This window comes from Aotus nancymaae, unplaced genomic scaffold, assembly GCF_030222135.1.
Source record: "Aotus nancymaae isolate 86718 unplaced genomic scaffold, 86718_ANA_hifiasm-v0.15.2.pri h1tg000016l, whole genome shotgun sequence".
NCBI lineage: Eukaryota > Metazoa > Chordata > Mammalia > Primates > Aotidae > Aotus > Aotus nancymaae.
The window spans coordinates 71,378,194-71,404,273 of record NW_026988428.1 but is presented as its reverse complement, the minus strand read 5'-3'; the positions used below and the strand labels follow the sequence as shown (position 1 = coordinate 71,404,273).

At 36.7% G+C, this 26,080-nt stretch overlaps 1 protein-coding gene across 11 annotated transcripts in view; it reads left to right on the top strand.

Annotated features, from left to right (window-relative positions):
* ERC1 (ELKS/RAB6-interacting/CAST family member 1) overlaps positions 1–26,080 on the top strand; it is a 556,187-nt gene that overhangs the window by 292,780 nt on the left and 237,327 nt on the right. For all 11 annotated transcript variants that reach the window (XR_010343042.1, XM_064377601.1, XM_064377596.1 and 8 more), the window contains one exon: positions 20,497–20,657. Coding sequence is in view for 10 of the 11 variants with exons in the window: in XM_064377601.1 (XP_064233671.1) it covers positions 20,497–20,657 (161 nt within the window). In the remaining variant the exon portion in view is untranslated. The remainder of the gene's footprint in view (positions 1–20,496; positions 20,658–26,080) is intronic.

The window sequence follows — 26,080 nt, the reverse complement described above, 5'->3', positions numbered from 1 at the left end:
CAACTTGGAGACTGGTGGTACAATTTTTTGAGGTGAAAAAGCCTGAGAGAAAAATTTGTTTGAGGATAAGAAGCAAGACCTGGTGTTAAAGAAATGTTAGCTACATTATCATCAATTTTAGAATTGTTACCATATCAGATAGGTTTATTTTTATTATTTATTTAGAGATGGGGTCTTGATGCATGGTCCAGGCTAGACTGCAGTAGCTATTTACAGGCATGAATGTAACACACTACAGCCTCGAACTCTTGGGCTCAGGCTACCCTTCAACATAGCTGGGACTGTATGCATGCACAGTTTATATTTTTAGCCCAGTTTTCTCTTCTGAGATCCAAATGTATGTAACAGACAACAGCCCACTTCATATCTTTACACCAATGTTTCGTTGATATCTCAACCAGAAACTGTCCAGGTTCCATCTTTTGATTATTACCTTCAAACCAGTTTTTCCTTCAGGCTTGCTCATCTCATCTGAGAGAACTTCTTTGTAATCTTTACAAAGCTGAAAATAGGCTTACTGAATGTGAGGGAAATCAAGTCTAAGAAAGGGAGAAGTGATAGGTTAGGTACAGAAATTTTTATGCTGTGGCTCTCTAGTTCAGAAGTTCATTCCAGGACCTTAGGGAAGCTGTATTCCGTAATGGCTAAGAAAGTGGACTCTGGAGTTAGAAGCCTTAGTTGGAATTAGGCTTCTACCACTTACAAATTATGATCTTAGGTAAGTTACTTGTGGATCAGTTCCCTGAACTATAAAAGAAATAGTTATTTTATCTGCCATATTAAAGAGATGATATCTGTATAAAGCACTTATAACAGATTCTGGCACGTAGTAGGCCCATAATGAACATCTACCACTATTGGTACTTATGTTGTCACCACTACTGTCCTCTGTAGTTCCAGTGGAAGGCATTGCTCTGACTGGTTGGTTGAAGGCCCCAGAGAAACACGGTATTTATAGACCTTATCTGGTCGATTCAGCATCAGTAGTGACAAACTTATTGTTAAATTCTAATTTACATTATGTAAAGTTTTAATACTGTGACTCAAGGAAATTCTTGTCCTCTTTCCCATCCAGTCTCATATTTTAGAAGTTGTATATTTACATCAAATGAGAATAACACAGTCACCTAATAGGCTGATCAGATAGACATTGTTCTTATCGACGGATTATTCATTCTCTGTATCTCTTAGATACATACAGGTTCTTAATCTGTACATTATTTCCCATTTTACATCCATGCTCTTCTCATATAAATAGCTTGAATAGCTTTAGTAAACTGCTAGAAATATATGCTATAAAATCCAGTTCTAGTGCTTTCAGTTTTACTAAGCCAGATGTTCTGTAGTTTCCAGAAGGAAGGGAGGGAGGGGAAAAATACTTTCTTAGCATTAGTTAAAACAAAGTATTAGTTTTAGAACATTATCCTTAGATCTAATTCCTAAAAGCAAGAAGATAAGGAAATTTTAAGACTGTAAAAATGATTTAAGGGTTTAGTCTTTGTAATCTTAAATTGGAATTGGAAGTATTTGTTTAAATTTATGGCTTCTCTTAAACACATAGTCACACATGCATTTCCTATGTACTGCAAATACCTAGAAAACAAATTGTCTTCTCAGAAGCAGTGTTCATTCCTAGTGCTCGGATACGGTTTCTGAATACTATTCAATATTAGAAGGACTTGAAATCTAAAGAGAAATGGCTTTTTTTTTTTTTGCATAAAGTGAATACTGTATACATTTTTCTTCACAAGTGCTTATTGGCTTCTGAAACCTCTGTATTCTTTATGGCAGCACTGTTGAATAGAACTTTCTAAAGCAGAGGTATGTTTTATGTCTGTTCTACCTAGATGGTAGCCTCTAGCCACATTTCTATTGAACACTTAAAATGTGGCTAGAGCACTTGAAAAATTGATATTTTACTTTTGTTTAATTTTAAATAAATTTTAATGGCTATATCTGGTTAGTGGCTACTATATTGGACGGTTCAACTCTATAGTACAGATGGATGGATGGATGGTCAGTCAAATGATCAGATGGATGGACAGACAGATCCATGGATATCTATCTATCTGTCTGTCTATCCATCCATCCATCCATCCATAGCAGATACTAATTAGTTTTTCCTCCTAAGCCTGGCAGAATTGTGATACTAGGATATTCAAATACAAGTATTTTCTGAAATAGTTGGTCATTTTAAAAATTTTTGTTTTTGGAAAAACATATGTGACCTAAAACCATGTTTGCCAAAGTAATTTTTCCTTTAAGAAATAATGGTAGAAGACATCACTTTCAAGGGATATTATAATTGCATATGAGTGTTTTCTTCAATATTCATGTGGTAGTGTCATGTAGATGCTTAAAGTTATAACATGAGTGTTGCATATGAGTGTGTACACCACCACACCTGGCTAATGTTTGTATTTTTGATAGAGATGGGATTTCACCCTGTTGGTCAGGCAGGTCTCAAACTCCTGAACTTGTGATCCGCCCACCTGGACCTCCCAAAGTGCTGGGACTGCAGGTATGAGCCACTGCCCCTGGCTGGGAGGCATCTCTTAACACATTGATATTTAAATTGAGACATGAAAAGTAAGTAGGAATTAGTGAAATTAAGAATGGCGAGTAGTTTACTTCAACAGGAAGCACATGTGTGGAGACCCTAATGATGGAAATAGCTTGATAGAATCTGGAAACCAAAAGAAAACCGGAATCCAAAACCAGGCTTCCTTCCACTTGTGTCAGAAGGCAGAGTACCTCTTATTCTTAATACAAACTACAATTTTTGTAGATTTACGGACACTTACTGATTAGCTACTGCCTGCCAGTCGCTGTGATACATACTTTCTTAATAATATTAGTCAGTTGTTAACAGATTCTCATATATATGTAATCTTTTCTAAGCAGAAAACAAGTATCAGTGCTTGTTGGGTCCTTTTTCAGAAGAGTAAAGAATGGCTTGGCTGGGTGCAGTGGCTCATGCCTGTAATCCCAGCACTTTGGGAGGCCGAGGCGGGTGGATCACGAGGTCAAGAGATCGAGACCGTCCTGGTCAACATGGTGAAACCTCGTCTCTACTAAAAATACAAAAAATCAGCAGGGCATGGTGGTGCGTGCCTGTAATCCCAGCTACTCAGGAGGCTGAGGCAGGAGAATTGCCTGAACCCAGGAGACGGAGGTTGCGGTGAGCTGAGATCGTGCCATTGCACTCCATCCTGGGTAACAAGAGCGAAACTCCGTCTCCAAAAAAAAAAAAAAGAATGGCTTACATTTCTTAAACTACATGTTCCTTCTGAGTGAAGCAGTCTCTTCAACCTTACCTTATTCCCTTGTCTGGATAAATCCTACTTCTTCCATAAAACCTTCTCTGACCTTCCAAATCTGAGTTACTTATCTCTCTCATGTTTTTCCTTTTTTTTTTTGTAGACAGAGTCTCGCTCTGTTGCCCAGACTGGAGTGCAGTGGCACGATCTCAGCTCACTGCAACCTCCAAGCAGTTCTCCCTGCCTCAGCCTCCCAAGTAGCTGGGATTACACGCGCCTGCCATTACGCCGGGCTAATTTTTTGTATTTTTAGCAGAGACAGGGTTTTGCCGTGTTGACCAGGCTGGTCTCAAACACCTGACCTCAGGCAATCTGTCCTCCTCGGCCTCCCAAAGTGCTGGGATTACAGGCATGAGCCACCGCGCCTGGTCTCTCATGTTTTTGAACTACACCCGTACTTAGCCCTATGTTTTTTAAAATAACACTGCATTATTATTACATATTTACCACCTATTACTTTAAGAGACTGTCTTCATTTTGTCTCACAGAATGAAAGCTCCTTGAGGGCAGGAGCTGTGTCTTATTTACTATTCTATCCTCAGTGTCTACGGTTGTGCCTGGTACACAATGGCATTCAATGAATATTTACTGAGTAAATAAATTAACTTATGAATGAATGAATGAAATTTTGTTCTGACTTTTTAATGTTTGCAGCATCACTGTACTTACTAAACAATTTAGGATTTAATGGTAATTTTATCATATTTCTGTACTTATCTAAACAGTGTTTTGAAATGTTTTTATTCTTTGTTGCAACTGCTTTTTCACTGGATTTGAGAAAGTACCTTTTCATTTGAACAGAAAAAGTTAAAAGATGTCAGAATTGTAAGTTTAAAGAATCAGAACAGATAATTATTTGAAAGTTATGTACATTTTTTTGTGCTTGATTTTAAAACATGGTAGCCAGAGTGGAAAAATAAAATTTAGAAATTATTATTATCCCTGACCTGTCCTTCAGTGGGAGAACAGAGAGCTTATATGTCTCAAAAATGAATGTGCAAAATTCTAGGCCCATTTTTGTTGGCCTTTTAACTATTGGGAGCTAACTGAAAGTCTTATGTAGCAGTGAGCCTTCCACTCTGAAATACCAGACAACCATGTTTATGAAAACATGTAATAATTCAAAACATTCTGCAGAGCAGATATAAACTGATTAGATTAGTTTGAAAATCTTTTTGGCCGGGTGCGGTGGCTCACGCCTGTAATCCCAGCACTTTGGGAGGCCGAGGCGGGTGGATCACGAGGTCAAGAGATCGAGACCATCCTGGTCAACATTGTGAAACCCCGTCTCTACTAAAAATACAAAAAATTAGCTGGGCATGGTGGCCCGTGCCTGTAATCCCAGCTACTCAGGAGGCTGAGGCCGGAGAATTGCCTGAACCCAGGAGGCGGAGGTTGCGGTGAGCCGAGATCGTGCCATTGCACTCCAGCCTGGGTAACAAGAGCGAAACTCCGTCTCAAAAAAAAAAAAAAAAAGAAAATCTTTTTGATCCTACTTTATTTCCTTTTAGTGTGACTGTCATTGGTAAATTTGACATTAGGTTTTTCAAGATTTGTGTCATCTTTCCCTGACTTGGAATTAGGTTCATAATATTATTAAGAATGGGTCATTTTATATAGTGCTGTAATGGGTTACATTTAATAGTTTACAGAAGTCTCTTCTTAACATATCCTAAATTCTTTTACTTACTTTTGTAAGTCTTAAACTTAATCTCTCTGAAAGGTACTTGAAATGAGTAGCTAAGCAGTCCAAAAGTGTTAGAGTTAGAAGCGTTATTCAGAACTATGTAGAATCGTTCTGTCTCACAAAAATATATAGTGTTAAGTTAGCAGCATAACCTATGCTTGTAAAGTAGTTTACGGGTTTCTGCAGAAGTTCATCATGTTTGGTCAATGCACAGATTGTAGATACTGTTGCTCAAAGATAGTTCATTTTAAAAATGTAAGATGCTACTATGAAACATGATATTGATAAGCATATAGAAAGTATATTTTTAATGTTTCAGGTATCTAAGAGATATGACAGTTAAATTCACAATCATTTTCTCTTTGCCATTGTGTAATCAGTTCACTATTTGAATTAAGTTCTGTCAAGAAGAACTTAGTAAATTTCATTGTAGACTCTTGCTCTACTGTCAAGGAGTTTGAATCCCCTTTGTTATGGTGACTGGTTATGAAATCAGTCACTTGACAGACCCTGAAGTGAGACTACTGGAAATACGTCATGTCTGCCTTCATGGTGACAGCTGGCTACAAAACAAACCCTACCACAGCCATTCTACAATTGACAAGGGACTTCAAAGGCCAACAGGGCTGCCACTTCAAAGAGAATTCTGCCATCTCTGGCTTGTTGAAAGAAGTTGTTAAATAGCTGTACCCTGCCCTACCAGAAATCTCCATGTTTAGACTTCTCCTTCTTTTGATCTTAGAAAAATGTATGAAATGTCTTAAGTTAGAGCAATGATAAGTCTCTAGTAATGGCAACCCAGTATTCTGCATTTTGATCCATTTATTGATGGAAATTACCGAAATATGTTCTAAAAACAGGAGGTTTAAAAACTCAATGTCTCAGAGAATGAATGTCCAAAGGAAGAGTTGAAACTCCATAGTATTGCTGTAGCAGCCTTAAAAAAATGTGGAAATAAGATGGTAAAGAAAATGAAACTCGATATGTTTTTAAAACTTTTTGTTTCTTCATGTAGTTTCTAGCCCTTTTAGTAGACTCAGATTCTGAATATTGATAGATTGGAAAACAGCACAAATCTTTAATCGTTAAGTCTAATTTGCATGATTAAAACTGACATTTCTCCATTTTTAGTGACTTTGTACTTAAAATTTGAAGCTACCTTGTACTGTATTTAAAATTATATTCATCCCTTTCTGCTAGATACAATTTTGACATAATTACCTTGTGTTTATGTTAAGCAACAAAGAAAGCCTCAGAGTTTTAATAGAACCCTTAATAAAAGGTCAGAGTACTAACAAGCATCTTCAAGAATAACAAGGGAAAAGGCAGCAATATGAACTCTTTCTTTTAGAATACGGATAGCCCTAGAAGACATCCCTTTCATGAAGTAATGTTTAGTATACTTGAAAAAGAAAATAGGAAACTTTATAAATATTGTGACAGTAAAAAATATAGAGATTTTATATGTGATAGGAAACTGGAGTGTGGATTAGTTGGAATTTAAAATCCTTTTAAGTGAATGGCATGACCTTTTCCTAATTATGCGTTTTCTCTCTCATTCTATGTGTTATAGGAAAATAAAACTAAAGATCTTCAGATTGCTTTGTCCTGATCTCCTATTTTCTTATTTCTCTTAAAATTTCTCTTTACATAAAATTTTTAGAAATTGAGTTGACAGAAGCTTTAGTGACTGTAACTTCCTCTATAATTTTGCCAGATGGGGTCAGTAGATAACTGCTAAAGAAATTCTGAAGCAGGACTGAAGCCCCCAGGAAATAACCACATGACATGGTATGACCAAAAAGTTCTCTAGAAACATAAGTAGTTGCTCTTCAAATAATGTGTTTGGATTTGTCTCTTTTTTTTGTTCTTTTAGTTTCTTCCTCCAGAAAAATTTTTGACAAAGTAGCAAATGTAACACATGATAGTATTGTCTAGAAGTTCAAGAAATATCTATGCCTTTAAATTTAGGCTTAAATTTTCTTTTTATTCAGCAAAAGGACTATAGGTGTTTTCAAAAGTTATAGCCACATGAAAAAATGAACTACAGTGGAAACAAAGCTTTGGCACTTCCAAAATTAAACTGCAGAAATGACTGCTAGAAGTCTATAGATACTGGTTTTCAAAGCAGACTTTTTTTTTTTCTTTTGAGATGGAATCTTACTCTGTCGCCCAGGCTGGAGTGCAGTGACATGGCCTCAGCTCACTGCAACCTCCACCTCCCAGATTCAAGCAAGTTTTCTGCCTCAGCCTCCCAAGTAGCTGGGTCTACAGGCACATGCCACCACGCCCGACTAATTTTTGTATTTTTAGTAGAGGTGGGTTTCACCATGTTGGCCAGGCTGTTCTCAAACTCCTGACCTTGTGATCCACCTGCCTTGCCCTCCCAAAGTGCTGGAATTATAGGTGTGAGCCTCTGTGCCCAGCCAGACATGTTTTTATACTATATACTCTCTCTGTTTGTTTTTGAGATGGATTCTTGCTCTATTGCCTGGCTGGAGTGCGGTAGCGTGATCTTGGCTCCCTGCAACCTCTGCCTCCCCAGGTTCAAGTGATTCTCCCACTTCAGCCTCCTAAGTAGCTGGGACTACAGGCACTTGCCACCACACCCAGCTAATTTTTATATTTTTTGGAGGGACTGGGTTTCCATGTTGACCAGGATGGTCTTGATCTCTTCACCTTGTGCTCTGCCTGCCTTGGCTTCCTAAAGTGCTGGGATTACAGGCGTGAGCCACCGTACCTGGCCTACTATGTACTCTATCTAAACTGCAGAACAACTTCTATACAAGGAAGCACTCTTGGAGTCTATGCGGCAGATCTATAACAAGTAATATATCATTTGCTTGTAATGAGTTCCTGGGGTGTTTGGCTCTTATTTCTTTTCTCCTACTGAGAAGTTTGATAAACCAAGTTGTTGATCATAGAAGCAGTCATCCAAGCTATGGCTAAAGGTGAAGCCATGGGAGCCAGATGGCTTCCCGCTGATTTTTATATGCAGTTTATGTTCTCCTTGGCTGTGTCTTCCTGGATGTTTCAATGGAAGATATTTTTTTCTGGAAAAATGTGTACAGTGGGATTTATTCTATTCAACAGATAGTTTGTGTGTGTCATGTCCCAAGCCCTATTTTGGCATTCAGTTGTCCTTTCCTCTTCACCCTCTTTAATAAATGAATAAAGATGCAATAAAATTAGTATAAAGTGCTTTGGATTAGAAGTCAAGTGATGTGGATTCTAATCCTTGTTCTGTGTACTAACAGTGATTTGGCATAAGTCTTGTAATCTCTCTAAGTATCTGTAACCTCACCTAGATTGAAGAAATTATTATCCCCAAAAGTATCCACTCATTACCTCACATTGAAATAAGTATTTGCAAGGGTTTTAGTAGCTTATAAAGGCAGCATACAAGTGTTGAACCTTATTATGGCCAAAATCACAAACATATCAGACATACACATACACACATATATCATACGTGAACATTCACACATGTATTATACATACACTTACATGATATTTATGAGTTCCCTCTTGATGTTCTAGGGTTACCAGACATAAAATCCCATCCTTTTACTTTTCTCCTTTGGCTAATAGTATACTTTTGATAAGGTCAAGTAAGTGTCATTTTATTTGCCAACATTGTGTTTCTAACAATTGTCCAGGGTTATGTTGAAATAAATTTTCTCCACAAAGTGTGTGTCTAATTAATAAAATGTCAACTTTATTTATTTCTAGGGGGCAGTTTGATTTTTTTCAGCATTGCAAATAAGAAGGATTAAAATTTCCAGTTAAAATGCCAGTGAACTTTTATCTTTGTTGAAAACTTAAGGAAACAGTATGAATCTGTTTTACTTAAACATTATTTCATTTGATCTTAGAAGAAGGGCTCAAGCCCTACATGATCTGTTTTGTTTGCTGTTTTCTGAGTAGAATGTAATAAATATTTTCTCCATTTGAAATGATCAGATTATTTCAACTAAGAATAAAATTTCTTTCCAAAATCTGGACAAATTATATAGCCATTGAACACCTGCTTTATCCTGTTGTCTTAACTGCCTAGCAAAACAGGAAAAAAAATGCCTTTTCAGAAGGGAACTTACCAGAGCTCAGAGTTCTAGGGATGGTCTTTGTCATTCTACCTCTATTCAAATTTCTTTTCCTAAATTAGACATTCATCAGAAACCCTCATGAAATATAAAGAGCTCTCAGACCCAGATGCAGAAGAAAGCATAAAATGGTAGTTGCCACATCTCTTTGTTACTGCTGCTGGAGAAAGAAAATGCAATCTGTTACTTAGATTATTTCTGTCCTCCTTTCTTCCAGGAGGACAGAAGAACCATGGAGCTTATGTGTACCAGTAATCATTAATTTTTTTTGTGCTAATTAATTTTGTTACAATCTCTTGCTGAAATAAGCAAATTATGGGAGATAAATAATATTTTGCTGTCAAACAGCATGATGTAGACTGACTTAAAAAAAGAGAAAAAAATGAAATAATATTTTGAAAAACATACTTTTTCAGTGCATTAATTCAGGTTTTTATTTTTTACTTTTGGTGCATGCTGTCAAAGTCACCTAAGTAGAATTGGCAGTGATGAAACATTAGTCCGTCTTAGGTTCTTTCCAACATCAGTGACACAAGATGCTGGCAGTCATAGCAGCAGGGTGATGTTTGCTTTGAAAATGTGCAGCCACATTTTATTGTGTGTGATTTTTCAAGCTCTGGTTAGGAGTGATGAGTGCTTATTACAGGATTTATCTACCTAAGCCTTCTGAGTTGATTTTTTTTTTTTTTAAAGAAAAGGAAAATTGAGATGGCTTGAAAAAGAAGCATTTCTCTCACACTGATATGTTTCCATTCTCTTTTTAAGAGTGGGAATGGGAACACTCCCCAGAGTGACTCATTAGATGCTATTGTGGATGTTTGTCCTGAACACTCATGTATCATAGCAAAGCAGCATTCGGTGTGTATAGTAGGTTGGAGTCAGACTACCTAGATTGGAATCCTAGCTTTGCTTTCTCTGACTGCGTGACCTCGGGCAAGGCACTTAACCCACTAACCCTGTTTCTTCTCGCATAATAATGTGGATAATAATACTTTATACCACTATATAGGATCATTTTGAGACTTTAATAAGACAATACATCTAAAGCACTTAGAACAGTGTCCTTCAAAGTATTCAAATAATGTAAGTAATTATTATTGCAACAACTATTGCTGTTCCATACTTATATTGTACCACTGGTATATATCTTGTAAAATAATTACCATGAGTTGGCAAAAAGAACATATTGGAAAAAAGAGATTTCTAGTGTAAATACTAGCCTAAAGCTCTCTTGGGAAATGTAAATTTAAATTTTCATTAGCAATGATTGTGAGATTCCCCTAAAGGAATTTCCTAGGAAAGGATGATAGAATATATCTATGTAGGTATATATGTATGTATTTTCTCGCTAATACTTCACAAATGCTCCTCAACCCAGGATATTGATACCTTGTTTTCTTTGTAATTATAAAACAGAGTAGGTTTTAATCTAGAATTTTGTTCTAGTTAGGGAAACTAGTGGACTTCTCAAGTGGCAATCTGACTTACGTGATGACTGCTGAACCTTTAGATAATCTTTTTGTACCACTCCCTTTTTCTTCTAATTGTTTTCTTCCTTTGGAGACTTAAGCCTTTTACTCTTCTAAGAGAGTATAACAAGATTTTCCATATGCGTCTTAGAAACTACAAAATGTGTTTTTCTCCTGGTTGTGGAAGAGAAGCTGGGAAACTTGAAGAAGCAGGCTTTGCCTGCCTCCGAAGCCCCCTGTTGTGCTGCTTTCTTGAGGAAAATAGGTCTCTGGTAAAGTCATAATTTGTTCCCTTCTTATTCAGAGCAAAAGTTTATTAGCTTGTGATTTAAGCAAACCATCTGGTCCTGCTGGCGCTGCGCACTGTCAAGCCCCGTGCTTTCTCCTTAATATGTTACTGGAGGCGGTTAAGTTACATATTTGAGTCCCAGCTCTGGCCTGAGCCTTTCTGTGTTTTAAAACGTCTGCTTTTGAAAATTGTGCTGTGACCTGGATATTTTAAAAGTGTAGAGAAATTCTTTATTGTTTTGTATAGGATTTATCTCTTCTTCTACTCAGCGGTCTTTATCTTCTTTTCTCTGGCTGTACCCATACTGTACAACTGCCCAGTGGTAGGCATGAAATGGAACCAAATGGTTCTAGCTGAAAGTGTTCTCCTGGATTGTGGAAAGGTAACAGAAAATGAAGTAATTGAATTTGACTTTGAAACTGTTTCCCTGGCTTAGAACCAGAGAGCAAATCGGATGATTAGTTGGAAATCCTGGTTTATGGTGCCATTCTTGCCTTGAATATCAAAATGCTTAGAACTTACTTGGATATATGTATAATCTGAGGCAGAAATACTTTGAGGATCTGGCACTCAAATGGATGAGAAAATTAGGCAATCTTTAAGAAAATGATTTTACTAACAGATAAAATTCTGGAAGTTAGAGATTTTTAAACTTTTTTTAACAATATGTAATAGTTGTAGGTATTTATGGGGTACATGTGATATTTTGCTATATGTATGCAATGTATAATGATCAAATCCAGGTAACTGAGGTATCCATCACCTTTAACATCTATTATTTCTTTGTGTTGGGAACGTTCCAAATCTTCTCTTCTAGCTATTTTGAAATTCACAATAAATGATTGTTAACTCTAATCTCCCTACTGTGCTATTGAACACTAGAACTTACTTTTTCAATATAACTGTATTTTTGTACCCATTAACCAACCTCCCTTCATCCCCCTCTCCTTCCTACCCTTCCCAGCCTCTGGTAACCACCATTCTATTCACTACCTCCATGGAATCAAATTTCTTCTAGCTCCCACATATGAGTGAGAGCAAGCAACGTTTGTCTTTCTGTGCCTGGCTTATTTCACTTAACATAATGTTCTCCAATTCCATTCATGTTACTACAAATGATAGGATTTCATTCTTTTTATGGCTGAATATTCGTGCGTGTGTGCATGTGTGTGTGTGTATATACATACCATGTTTCTTTTATTCATCCACTGATGGACACTTAAGTTGATCCTATATTTTGGCTGTTGTGAATAGTGCCACAATAAACATGGGAGTACAAATATCTGTTTGATATACTGATTTCCTTTCTTTTGGATATATACTCAGTAGTGGGATTCCTGGATCACGAGATAGTTCTATTTTTAGTTATTTAAGGAAACACTATAGCATTTTCCATAGTTGCTGTACTAATTTACATTTCCACTAACAGTGTATGAGTGTTCTCCCTTCTCTGCATGCTTGTCAGCATTTGTTATTGTCTACTTTTTTGATAATAGCCATTTTAACTGGGATGAGATAGTATCTCATTGCGGGGGTTTTTTAGGAGTGATTGGTGGTGGGAGACAGAGTCTGTTATCCAGTCTGGAGCACAGTGCCGTGATCATAGCTCCCTGCAACTGCAAACTCCTGGGCTCAGGTAGTCATCCAGAATGGGCAAGACTACAGGTGTGCACTACGGTGCCTGGCTAATTTTTTTGTAGAGATGGAGTCTCACTATGTGGCCTAGGCTGGCCTTAAACTCCTCCTTCCTGCTTTGGCCTCCCAAAGTGCTCAAATTATAGGCATGAGCCACCGCAGCCAGTCAGGATTATAGTAGTTTTTCTACTGTTAAGCCAGCCTTGAACTCTTGGAATACAACTAACTTGCTCATGCACATTTTTCTTTTTTGTGTACACTAATTCTGGATTGGTGTGATTATGTTTAGGAACTTCTGCTACATGTTCAGGATTGAGACAGGCCTAAGCTTTTCTTCTCCTGTGTTAATTTCTTTTCCCGTATTAATTTGTAAAGTTTTGATGTGAAGTTATGTGAGCCTTATTAAATACATCGTTGAGTGATTGTTCCCTCTCTTTTATATTTCCGAATTGTGTCTGCAAGATTGAAACTATTTGTTCCTTTTATATTTGCCAAAAGTTACCACTATAAATCTCTGGGCTTGAAATTTGTGTGAAAAATTTTTGTTACTGACTCATTTTTCTCAAGTTTTCTTTTTCATATTTAGCTGGCTTTGCTAAGTTCAGTTTTCCTTGGCATTTCATGATTTAGTCTGCATTTTCAAATGTACTGGCAAAGATACCCTTGTATCTTTTTAACACCTGCAAGACTAGTAGTTGTGAACCCTCTATCATTCTAAAATAAATATTGTTCGTTGTGCCATTTTTCTTTTTCTCTTTTAGTCTCAAGAAAGACCAGCTGACTTTCTTAGTGTTTTCAAAGAATGAATTTTGGGCTTTGTGGATTCATTTTATAAAAGGGTGAGAGGGATTTGGTTTCTCACTTGACTAACTTGGGCTGCCTTGATCTTTTCTTTTATCCTATGAAGATACAAAATCCAATGTTCAACAGCTTATCAAGTACTTATTTTTGAATTCTCTGCCTGTTCATCCCTGATCTGAGAATTTCTTACGTTTTACCAACACATAAAGGCATGTTTTATTATCTTCAGTTGTTTCTGTGAAAGTTACTTCCCAGCATCAAGTCTCATGTTTAAAGACACATTTTACCCTTCATTCAAAACTCTTCCAAAACAAAACAAAAAAAATTTGATTAAAATATGAATAAAAGATCTGAATAGACATTTCTCAAAAGACAACATAAAAATAGCCAATAGGGGGCCAGGGTCGTGGCTCATGACTGTAGTCCCAGCACTTTGGGACTAATCCTAACACTTCGGGAGGCCAAGGCAGGTGGATCACTTGAAGTCAGGAGTTCGAGTCCAGCCCGTCTCTACTAAAAATACAAAAATTAACCAGGTGTGATGGCGCACACCTGTAATCCCAGCTACTCGGGAAGCTAAGGTAGGAGAATTGCTTGAACCAGGGAGACACAGTTTGCAATAAGCTGAGAGTATACCACTGCATTCCAGCCTGGGCAACAGAGCAAGACTTTATCTAAAAAAAAAAAAGGAAAATAATTACTATAATCCACCACAGTAAAAGATGATAGAAGAAAAGTTATATGATCATCTCAAGAAATGCAGAAAATTTACATTCATTTATAATTTTAAAAATTTCTTAACTACCTAGCAATAGAAGGGAATTTCCTTAACTTAAAAAGGGTATCTATTAAAAATTGTACTACTTATAGATAAAACTTATAAAGCATTCTTTTTAAAAATACGAATAAAATAGAGTGCATGCTATCATTATGTCTGTACAGCATTGTAGTAGTCATTCTAGATTGTGCAACAAGGCATGTACGTGAAAGAAATGAGGATTGTAAGAATTACAAGAAAATAAAACTATCATAGTTGTCTATATAGTAAACTTCAAAATCTGTCAGTAAATAAGAGCATTTAAGAAGACTGCTAGATACAGAATCAGTATAAAAAAATCAATTCAGTTTCTATAATCGGCACTGAATAGAAAATTTACATTTTTTGTAAAAATTATACTATTTGCTAGAACATTAAGAGGTGTATAAAGTACCTAGGAATAAATATTATTAGGATGTTTAACATCTTAATGGGAAAAATTATTAAACTTGATATTAAAGGTCTAAAAATATATTCATTACCTGTTCTAGAATAGTACCAGGCATATGATAAAAATCTAAATATTTTTACAGAAGTTCAAGAATAGCTAAGATGCTCTTGAAGAGAACAAGGTGAGACTTATTTTATTAGATATCAAGCTTTATAACGTGATAATAATTAAGATAATGAATGTGGTATTGGTGCAGGAATAGGCAAGAGAGTAGAGCATAATAGAAAGTATGGAAATATCCATGCTTATGAATATACTTGATGTATGTCAAAGGTTAAGATAGAATAGATTTTTAAGTAAATGGTAATGCAACATTGGCTATCCATATGGGGAAAAATGAAATCAGACTCCTGCCTTATACCATATACAAAAATGAATTCCAGATGGATTAAGGACTAAATATGAAAAGCAGTACTTTAAAACTTTTAGAAAGTTTATCAATCAGACATTGTGTAACAACCACAAAATATCAGTAGCATATTGTTATGGTTAATTTTATGTGTTGACTTGACTGGCCACAGGGTGCCCAGATACTTGCTCAGATAGTATTCTGGGTGTTTCTGTGAGGGTATTTGGGGATGAGATTAACATTTAAGTCAGCAAAATTGAGTAGAGCTGATTGCCCTCCCTGATGTGGATGGGCCTTATTCAATCAGTTAAAGGCCTGAGTAGAACAAAACTCTGATCCTTCCCAAGGGAAAGAGAATTCCCTTTGCCTAACTGCTTTCAAACTCGGATATTAGCTTTTCCTTGCATTTATTCAGACTCAGACTGAAACATTGGCTCTTCCTCAGTCTGGAGCCTGCTAGCCTTCAAACTGGAACTATACCATTGGCTCTCCTGGTTTTCAGGCCTTTGGATTTGGATTAGAATCATGTCATTGACTTTCCTGGGTCTCCAGCTTGCCATCTCACCTTATAGATCTTGCTGTTTGTGAGCAAGTTTCGTATAAGTTGTCTTTATTTACACATATACACTCTGTTTCTTTGGAGAATTCTGACTAATATACATAAAATAACAAGCATTTATTTCTCATTCACATACATGGAGGGTGAGCATGGAGGGCTCTACATTAGTTTTAAATGGGGTGGCTCTGCTCCACATGGCTCTTTCTAGGGCCCAACTGAGGGATAGCAGCTAGGCAAAATGTTCTCCTGGCAATGGTAGAAATGCAACTTAGCCACTTAGACTGTAAACCTCAGCTTGTGTCATATCTGCAAACATCTTTTTGCCCAAAGCAAGTCATGTAGCCTAGCCAAAGGTACTCAAGATAATCTGCCCATCATGAGTCCATAGCAAGGATATAGATATATATTTTTAGTATAGAGGAATGAATAATTGAGAGCACGAATTCAGTCTACCAATGAAGGCAGTATAAAAAGAAATAGGACTTTGAGTATAAGAAAGGATTTGTTAAACAGAATGTAAATGTCACACATTCTAAAATAAATGTTTGATAAATTTAAATATATTTATATATGGTATAGTCGTGCATTGCTTAACAACAAAGACTTTAATTACATCTGGGAAATTCATTGTTAGGCAGTGTTTCTTGTGCAAACATCATAGAGTGAACTTACACAAGTCTAGATGGTATAGTCTACTACATACCTAGGCTAAATGGTATAGCCTTTCTCTTCTGGGCTATAAATTTGTAGAAAACGTTACTGTACTGAATAATGTAGGGAGTGGTAGCACAAAGGTAAGTGTTTTAGTATTTAAACATATCTAAACAGAAAAGTACAGTAAAAGTACAATATAAATTTTTTTTTAAAGATACATCTGTTAAGGAAACTTAACATGAGTGGAGCTTGCAGGACTAGAAGTTGCTCTGGGTGAATCAGTGAGTGAGTGGTGGGTGAATGTGAAGGCCTAGGATATTACCATACACTATTGTAGACTTTATCAACACCAAACACTTAGGCTACACTATGCTTGTTTTTTAAATGTTTGTCTTCCTTCAATAATAAATTAACCTTAGCTTACTAAGCTTACTTTTTAATTTTATAAACTTTTAAATTTTTTAAAGCTTTTTTACCCTTTTGTAATAACTTAGCATAAAACACAAACATTGTATAGCTGTACAAAAATATTTTCTTTATATCCTTATTGTGTAACCTTTTTTTCTATTTTGAAAAATGTTTACTTCTTTATGACCTTTTAAAACATTTTTTCCCCCAAAACTAAGACATAAGCACACACATTAGCTTGTGCCTACACAGGGTTAGGGTCATCAATATCACTATCTTCCACCTCCACATCTTGTCCCACTGGAATGTCTGTCTTCAGGGACAATAACACACATGGAGCTGTCATCTTCCTAGGATGTCATTGCCTTCTGGATACCTCCTGAAGGACCTGCCTGAGGCTGGTTTACAGTTATCTTCAAAAAATAAGTAGAAGGAGTACACTCTGAAGTAGTAAGTATAGTACAATAAATACATAAACCAGTAACAGTTGTTCATTAAGTATTATGTATTATACATAATTGTATATGCTATATACTTTTATATAACTGGCAGTGCAGTAGGTTTGTTTAACCAGTGTCACTACAAACACGTGAGTAATGCATTGTGCTGCAACATTATGATGGCAGCAGTGTCACTAGGCAATAGGAATTTTTCAGCTCCATTATAATCTTACTGGACCACCATCATATATGTGGCCTGTTGTTGACCAAAGTGTTATGTGGCATGTAACTGTATTTCTGATTATCTAAAGCCAGTATAATGAAAGGAAAAGATAAGCCATAATCTGGGAGAAGAAAATTGCTACACATGTAATTGATAAAGGCTTGGTATCTAGAATATACGTTCATTAATACGTTTATAACTCCTTTAAATCAACAAGACTAAGAAAAACAAGCTGTTGGTGGTATGGGAAGATGGGGATAGGTGGTGTGGGAAGGTGGGGCTAGGAATTTGAAGGAAGAAGTATAAATGGCTCCTAAACAAATAAAACGTGTAACTTCACTGATGGTTATTTAGATGATTAAATAATTTGATAAAAGATTAATTAATAAATTTTTAATGAAGATTTCTATAAGGCCAGGCACAGTGGCTCACGCCTGTAATCCCAGCACTTTGAGAGGCTGAGGCGGTGAGATCACCTGAGGTCAGGAGTTCAAGACCAACCTGGCCAACATTGTAAAACCCTGTCTCTACCAAAATACAAAAATTAGCTGGGTGTGGTGATGGGCATCTGTAATCCCAGCTACTTGGAAGGCTGAGGCAGGAGAATTGCTTGAACCCAGGAGGTGGAGGTTGTGGTGAGCTGAGGTCACACCACTGCACTCCAGCCTGGACAACAGAACAAGACTCTGTCTGAAAAAAATAAAAAATTAAAAAAATTAAAATAGAAAATAAAGATTTCTGTTATACTGCTGTCATCTGAAGTCACTAGTCAATGTGTGTATATACCTGTGTAATGATCCTGCACCATCTGCACACATACCCCAGAACTTAAAAGTATAATAAAAAAAAAGAAAGACAATCAGTTATGTGTCTTGTGTGATATACTATGAACTACACAGCCTTACTTATGAAATATTATTATCAAAAAGACCAAAAATATTGAACCCAGATCTAGTGAAGCCTTAAAGCCTTTAAATCTTTCAGTTTAAAGAAAAATGAGGACAGGACATTAAATGGCACCATTAAAAAGTAGTCAACAAAGGCCAGGTACAGTGGCTCATACCTGTAATCCTAGCACTTTGGGAGGCCAAGGTAGGCAGATCTTTTGAGGTCAGGAGTTCAAGACCAGCCTGGCTAACATGGCAAAACCCTGTCTCTACTAAAAATAAAGAAATTAGCTGGCAGTGGGGTGGCTGAGACTGAGTTTAAAAATCTGTAAAATTATATACTACATAAGCTCATTTGTATAAATTTAAAATAAACGGGCAAAATTAGAGTGTTAAAAGAATAATGGTTACTCTTTATCTGGAAAGGGGATATGCGGGCAGTTTCTGGGGTACTGGTAACGTTTAGTTTATTGTTCTGTGTGCTGATGACATAGATATGTTCACTCAGAAAATTCTTCATGCTGTACATTTATTTTATGTGTTTATTTTGTATTTTAATAAAAAGTTTCCCAAAGTGTTTAAATGCATAGGGGTATTTATAGAATGGGCTTCCATTTGTGTAGAAAAGGGAGGAATAGGTTATTTATACATGCTTGCTTGTGTATATGTAAAATATCTGTCCAAGTTATGTAAGAAAGTGACAGTGTTGGTTGCCTGGAGTGGCAAAAGATGATGGGAGGAAGATTTTTTGAGATCTGTTTAAGATAAGTTCATAAAAGATGGACACATCTTATGCTTTATGCATCAGACCTCCTATAAATGGTTCTTATCCATTACTGATATTATAAGAACATAGCTTGGTGTATGATTTGTACCCAATTTTAGATAAGATTTTACATGAATTAAACTGATAAAATGGAATCAATAGGTATATGTTCATGTAAAGCTTGCAGATATGTGGATATATTACATAGTAATATATTCTCCCTTTTTTTTTTTTTTTTTTTTTGGTTTAGTAGAGACAGGGTTTTGCTATGTTGGCCAGGCTAATCTTAAACTCCTGATCTCAGGTGATCCACCTGCTTCAGCCTCCCAAAGTGTTGGGATTACAGGTGTGAGCCACCTCGCCTGGCCTTAATTACAGCAGCCGGGACTGTGAAGATGCTGTTAGCTGAAGACATTTACCTAGCCCACTTCTGGAAGGATAAAGTAATTTAGGTGCCAAAAAAACTAAATGCATCTGCTTACTATCATTGTTTAACAGCTGTTACCAATCAACGTGGAAACTTTGTTTAGGTATGAAGCACTAATTTCCAAGGGTCAGTGAAACAACTTTGATTTCTCATGCTGATTTTTGACTCTAGGCTTCTCTGTTTTAGTACCACACAAATGGGTTTTACGTAGGAGTCAATGAACGGCAAATGCACCATCTCTACCTGCCCTACCATCTACTTCTGAAAAGACTGGTTATTACCAGGATTATTTCTTGGCAATTAACAGTCTAACATAAATCCATGTAATTGATACAGTTGGCTGTTTGATTACATTTGCTTCTGAATGAAAATGAACATGTTTATTTAAATAATTCTGATTTGGTAGCCACCTCGAGTAAGTGGAAACAACTGATAAAGTACTTATCTTGCTCTCTGTTTCTTTTCCTTCTGTTTTAGCATTTTGTCTTTCTTCTCTGGTGGTTTTTTTTGTTTGTTGTTTTTCAGGTCTATTTCTGTCAAGGCTTTTTTTATTTTTATTTTTTTCATTTTAAAGCATTCTGTCTCTTTTCTATCTGGTTTTATATATATGCACATACACATACATACATACATATATCTATATAGGTATATATTTCCTTCCTGCCTTACTTAAAAAAGAAACCCTACCTACCTGGCTTTAGAGCAAGAAATTATCTGATTGAATTCTAGCAGTTTCTTTTAAAAGAAATTCTTAATGATATAAACAGGAAAATTTTAGTTTAGAAGACTAAAAATTATTCATGTATGTATATGGGGAATCTGTTATTAGTCAAGTTTATGTCTTTTATTTCCTAAAATCATTCTGTATATGATTTTTAAAATATATATATTTGTATTATTTCCATGGAAATTTCTGGATCATTTCCAAAGAACTTCTTTAAAAGGTATTGTCTGTGGCAGAGTGTGACTTCTTAAACTGATGATTTGGATGCCCTTGCATGTATTAGGTTCGTTCTGACCTAAACTGAAAATAATTATACTGTAGGGATATTATCATCTGCTGTATTGATTCTTGATATGTATACACATATCCAGAAAAGGTACAGAATTTTTAATATATTCCTGTGTCTCTTCAATTTTCTTTTAACCCAGGTCCTCTGACTTTAATTTATCAAGATGTTTTGTTTTTCTCCTTCCCATATTTATGATAGGTGGAGGAGTTACTGATGGCCATGGAGAAAGTAAAGCAGGAACTAGAATCCATGAAAGCAAAGCTGTCCTCTACCCAGCAGTCTCTAGCAGAAAAGGAAACTCACTTGACTAATCTTCGGGCAGAGAGAAGGAAACACTTAGAGGAAGTTCTGGAGATGAAGTAAGTGTTTGTAGTCTTATTCTTCAAGAACATGCTTAGCGGAAATACCTTTTCTCCCTGCATTCATCTTCTGGCTCTGTTTATTACCACAATACACTTACTTAATTTTAATGCTAACTTGTATTTCTCACTCTCTACGATAAATTTGGTCAAAGGTGGAATAAATCCTGGTCAAATAGAAAGGTGAAACCTTGTCTCTACTAAAAAAAAAAAAAATTAGCCAGGCATGGTGGCATGTGCCTGTAATCCCAGCTACTCAGGAGGCTGAGGCAGGGGAATTGCTTGAACCGGGAAGGTGGAGGTTGCAGTGAACCGAGATTGCACCACTGCACTCCAGCCTGGGCAACAGGGTGAGACTCCATCTCCAAAAAAATAAAAGAAATATATTTGACTCCTCTTTAATAAATTTCAAGTCTTCTAACATACACATATCTGTGTATAATTACCTCTCTGAAATTCCTAAGATCTTCTGGAAAGTTCAGGCAAAATGGTGAACTTACTGGAGAAGAGGGCTGTTTGTTCTGAGGTCAAATGAAGACTAGGCAATTTTTAAACACATTTTTTATTGTAAACATTTCCAAAGATGCACACAAGTAGAGAGAATGAACTCCCATATACCTATCTCCAAGATTCAGCAGTTAACATTTTGCCACACTGGAAGCAAATTTTTAGAAAATTGTCACTTTTAGCAAAACTTTGCTATACAACATTTTCCTACTTCCCCCACATTTTATAGATTGCTGAGACTATAATCTGTTGTGAAGCATGTATACATCTAATCATACATAGTAGATGTTTCTTTTTCTTCTCAGTGACCTTCTGTTTAAAACAAACATGTCTCTTTTGAATATCCAGTTGTACTCTCTCATTTGCCATTCCTAAACCTTCCCCTTACCTAAAGGTCCTACTCTTATTTTACTGAAACCAGGTCTATCCCAGGATTCCTCAGTTACCTTCGTTATGTCAGCGTTATCTTTATTTTTGTTGTCTTTTCTGTCTCAGAGGAGAGATTTTTTTTTCTTCTTCATAAGGCCAGATTCTTACTTCTGTCACAGATTTTAAGTCCCCATCTGAGCAACCTTTCGCTGTCAGTTCTCTCTCACATAATCCTTGCTCACTTCTCTTCATAAATACACAGTCTGTCTTTGGCCTAAAATAAATTTTTTCACTCCAACAGTGCTGTAAACTGACATCAGTTTACTTTTCTGCTATGAGCTGTCAATAAACTTTGAATACCTGAATAATAGAGCAGTAGAGGATCTTGCCATAATACCCTGTTCATGAATTCTCATGGGATGCGATGATTGCGATATTGTGACTGCAGCCTAAGAATGTTGATGTGTCCTCTGTGCCTACAGGTTCCTGGGCTACAGTGCGAGGCTAAGAGATTCTTTCCTTTTAGAAAAGCATTACAGGTAATATGTCTTGGAAGTAATGAGTAAGTGAAGCCAGAAGTCGATTGTTATACGGGGAGAATTCGGAGAGGTTAGAGTTCTGTGTAGCATCATGAGAAAAAAGCTTGCAAATTTCAGAGGAGAAAGGAAAGTCCTCCCTATGACTATTGGCAGTGACACTAGATTCTTCACTCTGTAGTCATTGCAGGATCCACCATATTTTAAAGGTTTAAAATATTCAGTTATTGATTGAACAAGCAAAAAGACTTCTCTTCCTAGAGTTCTCTACTTAGAGAACTTAAGAGGTAGAAATATGAGGGGAGTGAAATGTGCAGGGAGACTGAAACATGCATATGTGTGACTTTGGATCTAGAATAAGAAATAGTCTTCCCTGAGGAAAAGGTATTTGGCCCATTTGTATAGAAAATTCTTCAGCAAAGCACTAGAATATCCTGTTTTCTAGAATAATCCTGACCTCATCAAGCCGAGAGAAATGAATTAATCGTTATTTTCCATTCCTAGCATATATTATTGTAATGTTTGAACGTCTGTTACAGATAAGTGACCATGAGTTTGGGGAAATGTAAAACGGTTCACTTGGTAGCCTGCCAGTGGTGCATTAGAAACATTTGTGTTGGTTAGCCAGCCCTGAAGAGAAGGAACATTTTTATTGGCAGATCCCACAGTGGTTCTTCTCTTCCTTATGCTGTGGTTTTGTTAACCATTACTTTTTTATTCCACTTTTATGTTAGCCTTTTTCCCTTAAGAAAGAAGGATAAAAGGGAGCAGGGGAAAAATAATAAAATAACAACTCTAATAACTGTAATAAATTTTAAGTATCAGTTGAGGTCATGAGGTTTACCATTAAGAGTTCTAGATGAGCTAGTTCATTTGACGCTGCCCTGCATCCAAACTCCTCCTGCAGTCCCACCCTACATTAGCATTCAGAATAAAGCTTACAAGGTCCGTTTTTTATTTTTAGTAAAATTTTTATTAAGCTATGAATTTGACTGCCCTGAAAACTGGTTTGTTCAGGGAAGGGGTGGCAGAGCTCTTTGGTCTCACTCAGAGTTTAGAGTTATTCAGTAGGTAACCTCTTATATGCAGGCAGTTCCTATATGACTTCATTCAAAGAATGAAATGAATGAGTAGGAGTTAAATCATTATACTGATTAGGAGCTTAAAAATAAATAAATATGGCCTGGCGCGGTGGCTCATGCCTGTAATCCCAGTACTTTGGGAGGCCGAGGCGGGTGGATCATGAGGTCAAGAGATCGAGACCATCCTGGTCAACATGGTGAAACCCCGTCTCTACTAAAAATACAAAAAATTAGCTGGGCATGGTGGCCCGTGCCTGTAATCCCAGCTACTCAGGAGGCTGAGGCAGGAGAATTGCTTGAACCCAGGAAGCGGAGGTTGTGGTGAGCCGAGATCGCGCCATGGCACTCCAGCCTGGGCAACAAGAGCGAAACTCTGTCTCAAAAAAATAAATAAATAAATAAATAAATATAATTTAAAAGGTAATGTCAACACAGATGAAAAAGGAAAAATATTAGAATCTCCTGAACTGACTAGACAGACATGTTTAGAAGACTGGTCTTCTCTGGAAACAAGTAAAGCTGGCAGAGAAATCCAAATATCTGTGGGTTAAATTATATACTCATTAGATGCTTTTTGGCTAAGAAAAGGTCTCCCACATCCAGAGAATACATTTTCCTGTGTACCTAAGAACAGTCCAGTACTATCATCTGAATTCTGACATTTAAAAAATTTTTAACTGTTAGGAGAGAAAAGTAGAGTACAGTCGCGATTAAGAGAGCTATTAACAGGCTGGGGCGGTGGCTTATGCCTATAATCCCAGTACTTTGGAAGGCCGAGGTGGGTGGATCACCTGAGGTCAGGAGTTTGAGACCAGCCTGGCCAACATGGTGAAACCCCATCTACTAAAAATACAAAATTAGCCAGGCATGGTGGCGGGCACTTGTAGTCCTAGCTACTCGGGAGGCTGATGCAGGAGAATCTCTTGAACCTGGGAGGCAGAGGTTGCGGTGACCCAAGATCATGTCGCTGTACTCCAGCTCGGGTGACAGAGCGAGACTCCATCTCCAAAAATAGAAAGAAAAAAACAGAGCTGTAAAACGTAGCTATTGGAAAATGTTCAGACTATTTGGGGATAGTTATAGTTGGGTGATCACTCTGTTATGCTTCAAATAATTAAAATGAAACTGTATTTTGAGTTTTTTTATCTTCTGATATCCTGTAGTATTTTATTTAAAAAATTTTTGGCCAGGTGTGGTGGCTCACACCTGTAATCCCACCATTTCGAGAGGCGGAGGTGGGTGGATCACCTGAGGTCAGGAGTTCGAGACCTTCCTGGCTAAAATGGTGAAACCCTGTCCCTACTAAAAAATACAAAAAATTAGCCGGGCTTGTTGGCATGCACCTGTAATCCCAGCTACTCAGGAGGCCGAGGCAGGAGAATCATTTGAATCCAGGAGGCAGGAGTTGCAGTGAGTCAAGATCGCACCAGTACACTCCAGCCTGTGCAACAAGAGTGAAACTCTAAAAAAATTTGTAGGGTTGCTGACATTCAAAAAAAAATCTCATTGGGGATTTATGACATAGTATTCCAGATTAGCCACAAAATTGTAAATAGTTATTCAAATTATATCCTAGTAACAATTTAGGGGGGAAATAAAAGTGAAAATACATTCTGAGTTATATAGGAGCATGTAAACTCATCACAAAGCCATATTTATTTATACTTCCACCAAAAGACATTTTTTTTTAAGTCTGAAGACATATGATAAAGAGCTTTTAGTGGACTTGGGAGCATTTTTCACAGTGGGCTAGAATAATGAGGTTAAATGTTCTGTAGGAAACCCACGTAAATTAATATAAAATTATTTTACACTTGAAAAAGAAAACAAAATATGTTGTACAGTATAGCTCTAAACAAATAGCGTTAGTAGGTCTGGGGCTAGTTAAAATTATAAAGCAAAGTTTATATCTACAATCAGCTATCCTTTGGGACTTCTCAGTTTTGCTGAACTCTCTCATTGTGCTTCCCTTTTTTTTTTGCCCTGATATTCAGTGCTCTTATGTGGCCCACCCTATAGAAATTTTTTTACTTTCTTGTGACCTGAATTGGAATAAATTACAAATAACTCTAAAGATTCCTTGCCTTTCTTCTTCTTTAAATTTTAAACTTATTCCACATTTTACCTTTTTAAGGTCAGGCATAACTTCCAAATAGAAGAAACCACATTTAAAAAAAAAAAAAAAATCCATGCTTCCTAATGTTCTTTTTTTTTTTTTTTTTTGAGATGGAACCTCACTCCATCACCCAGGCTGGAGTGCAATGGCACGATCTCTGCTCACTGTAACCTCTGCCTCCCAGGTTCAAAAGATTCTCCTGCCTCAGCATCCTGAGTAGCTGGAATTACAGGCGGGTGCCACCATGCCTGGCTAAATTCTTATATTTTTAGTAGAGATGGGGTTTCACCATGTTGGTCAGGCTGGTCTCAAACTCCTGACCTTGTGATCTGCCCACCTCAGCCTCCCAAAGTGCTGGGATTACAGACTTGAGCTACCGCGCCTGGTCCCTAATAATATTTTTATGTAAAAAACCTCAAGTGGCTGGAATAAGGTCTAAGTAGCAAATAAAGAACTAATCTTTTCAGATAAAGGTCCCCACAGTCCCTTTTGTTTTCAGCTTTCAAAATTCCTTCTCTCCCTCTGTCAATATATGGTTCACATGTAAAAATGTGCTTACCTGTGTAGGGATGAAATTAAGAATGTCTGTCATCTCCTCTTCACAAGAGGAAGCAAGTGAGATTATTGTCCTACTTTTTCCTTAGGTTTTCCTTTTTTCTCTGCTGTAGTTATAGGGTCAACCTTGATCCCTTTTGTTAAATATAAATGAATCATTTAAAAGGTTAATTATCAATGGTAGGTAACCTGATGCCTTAACCTAATTGCAATACTCATTTGAAGAAAATCTGATATATAATTTACCAGTATGGCAGG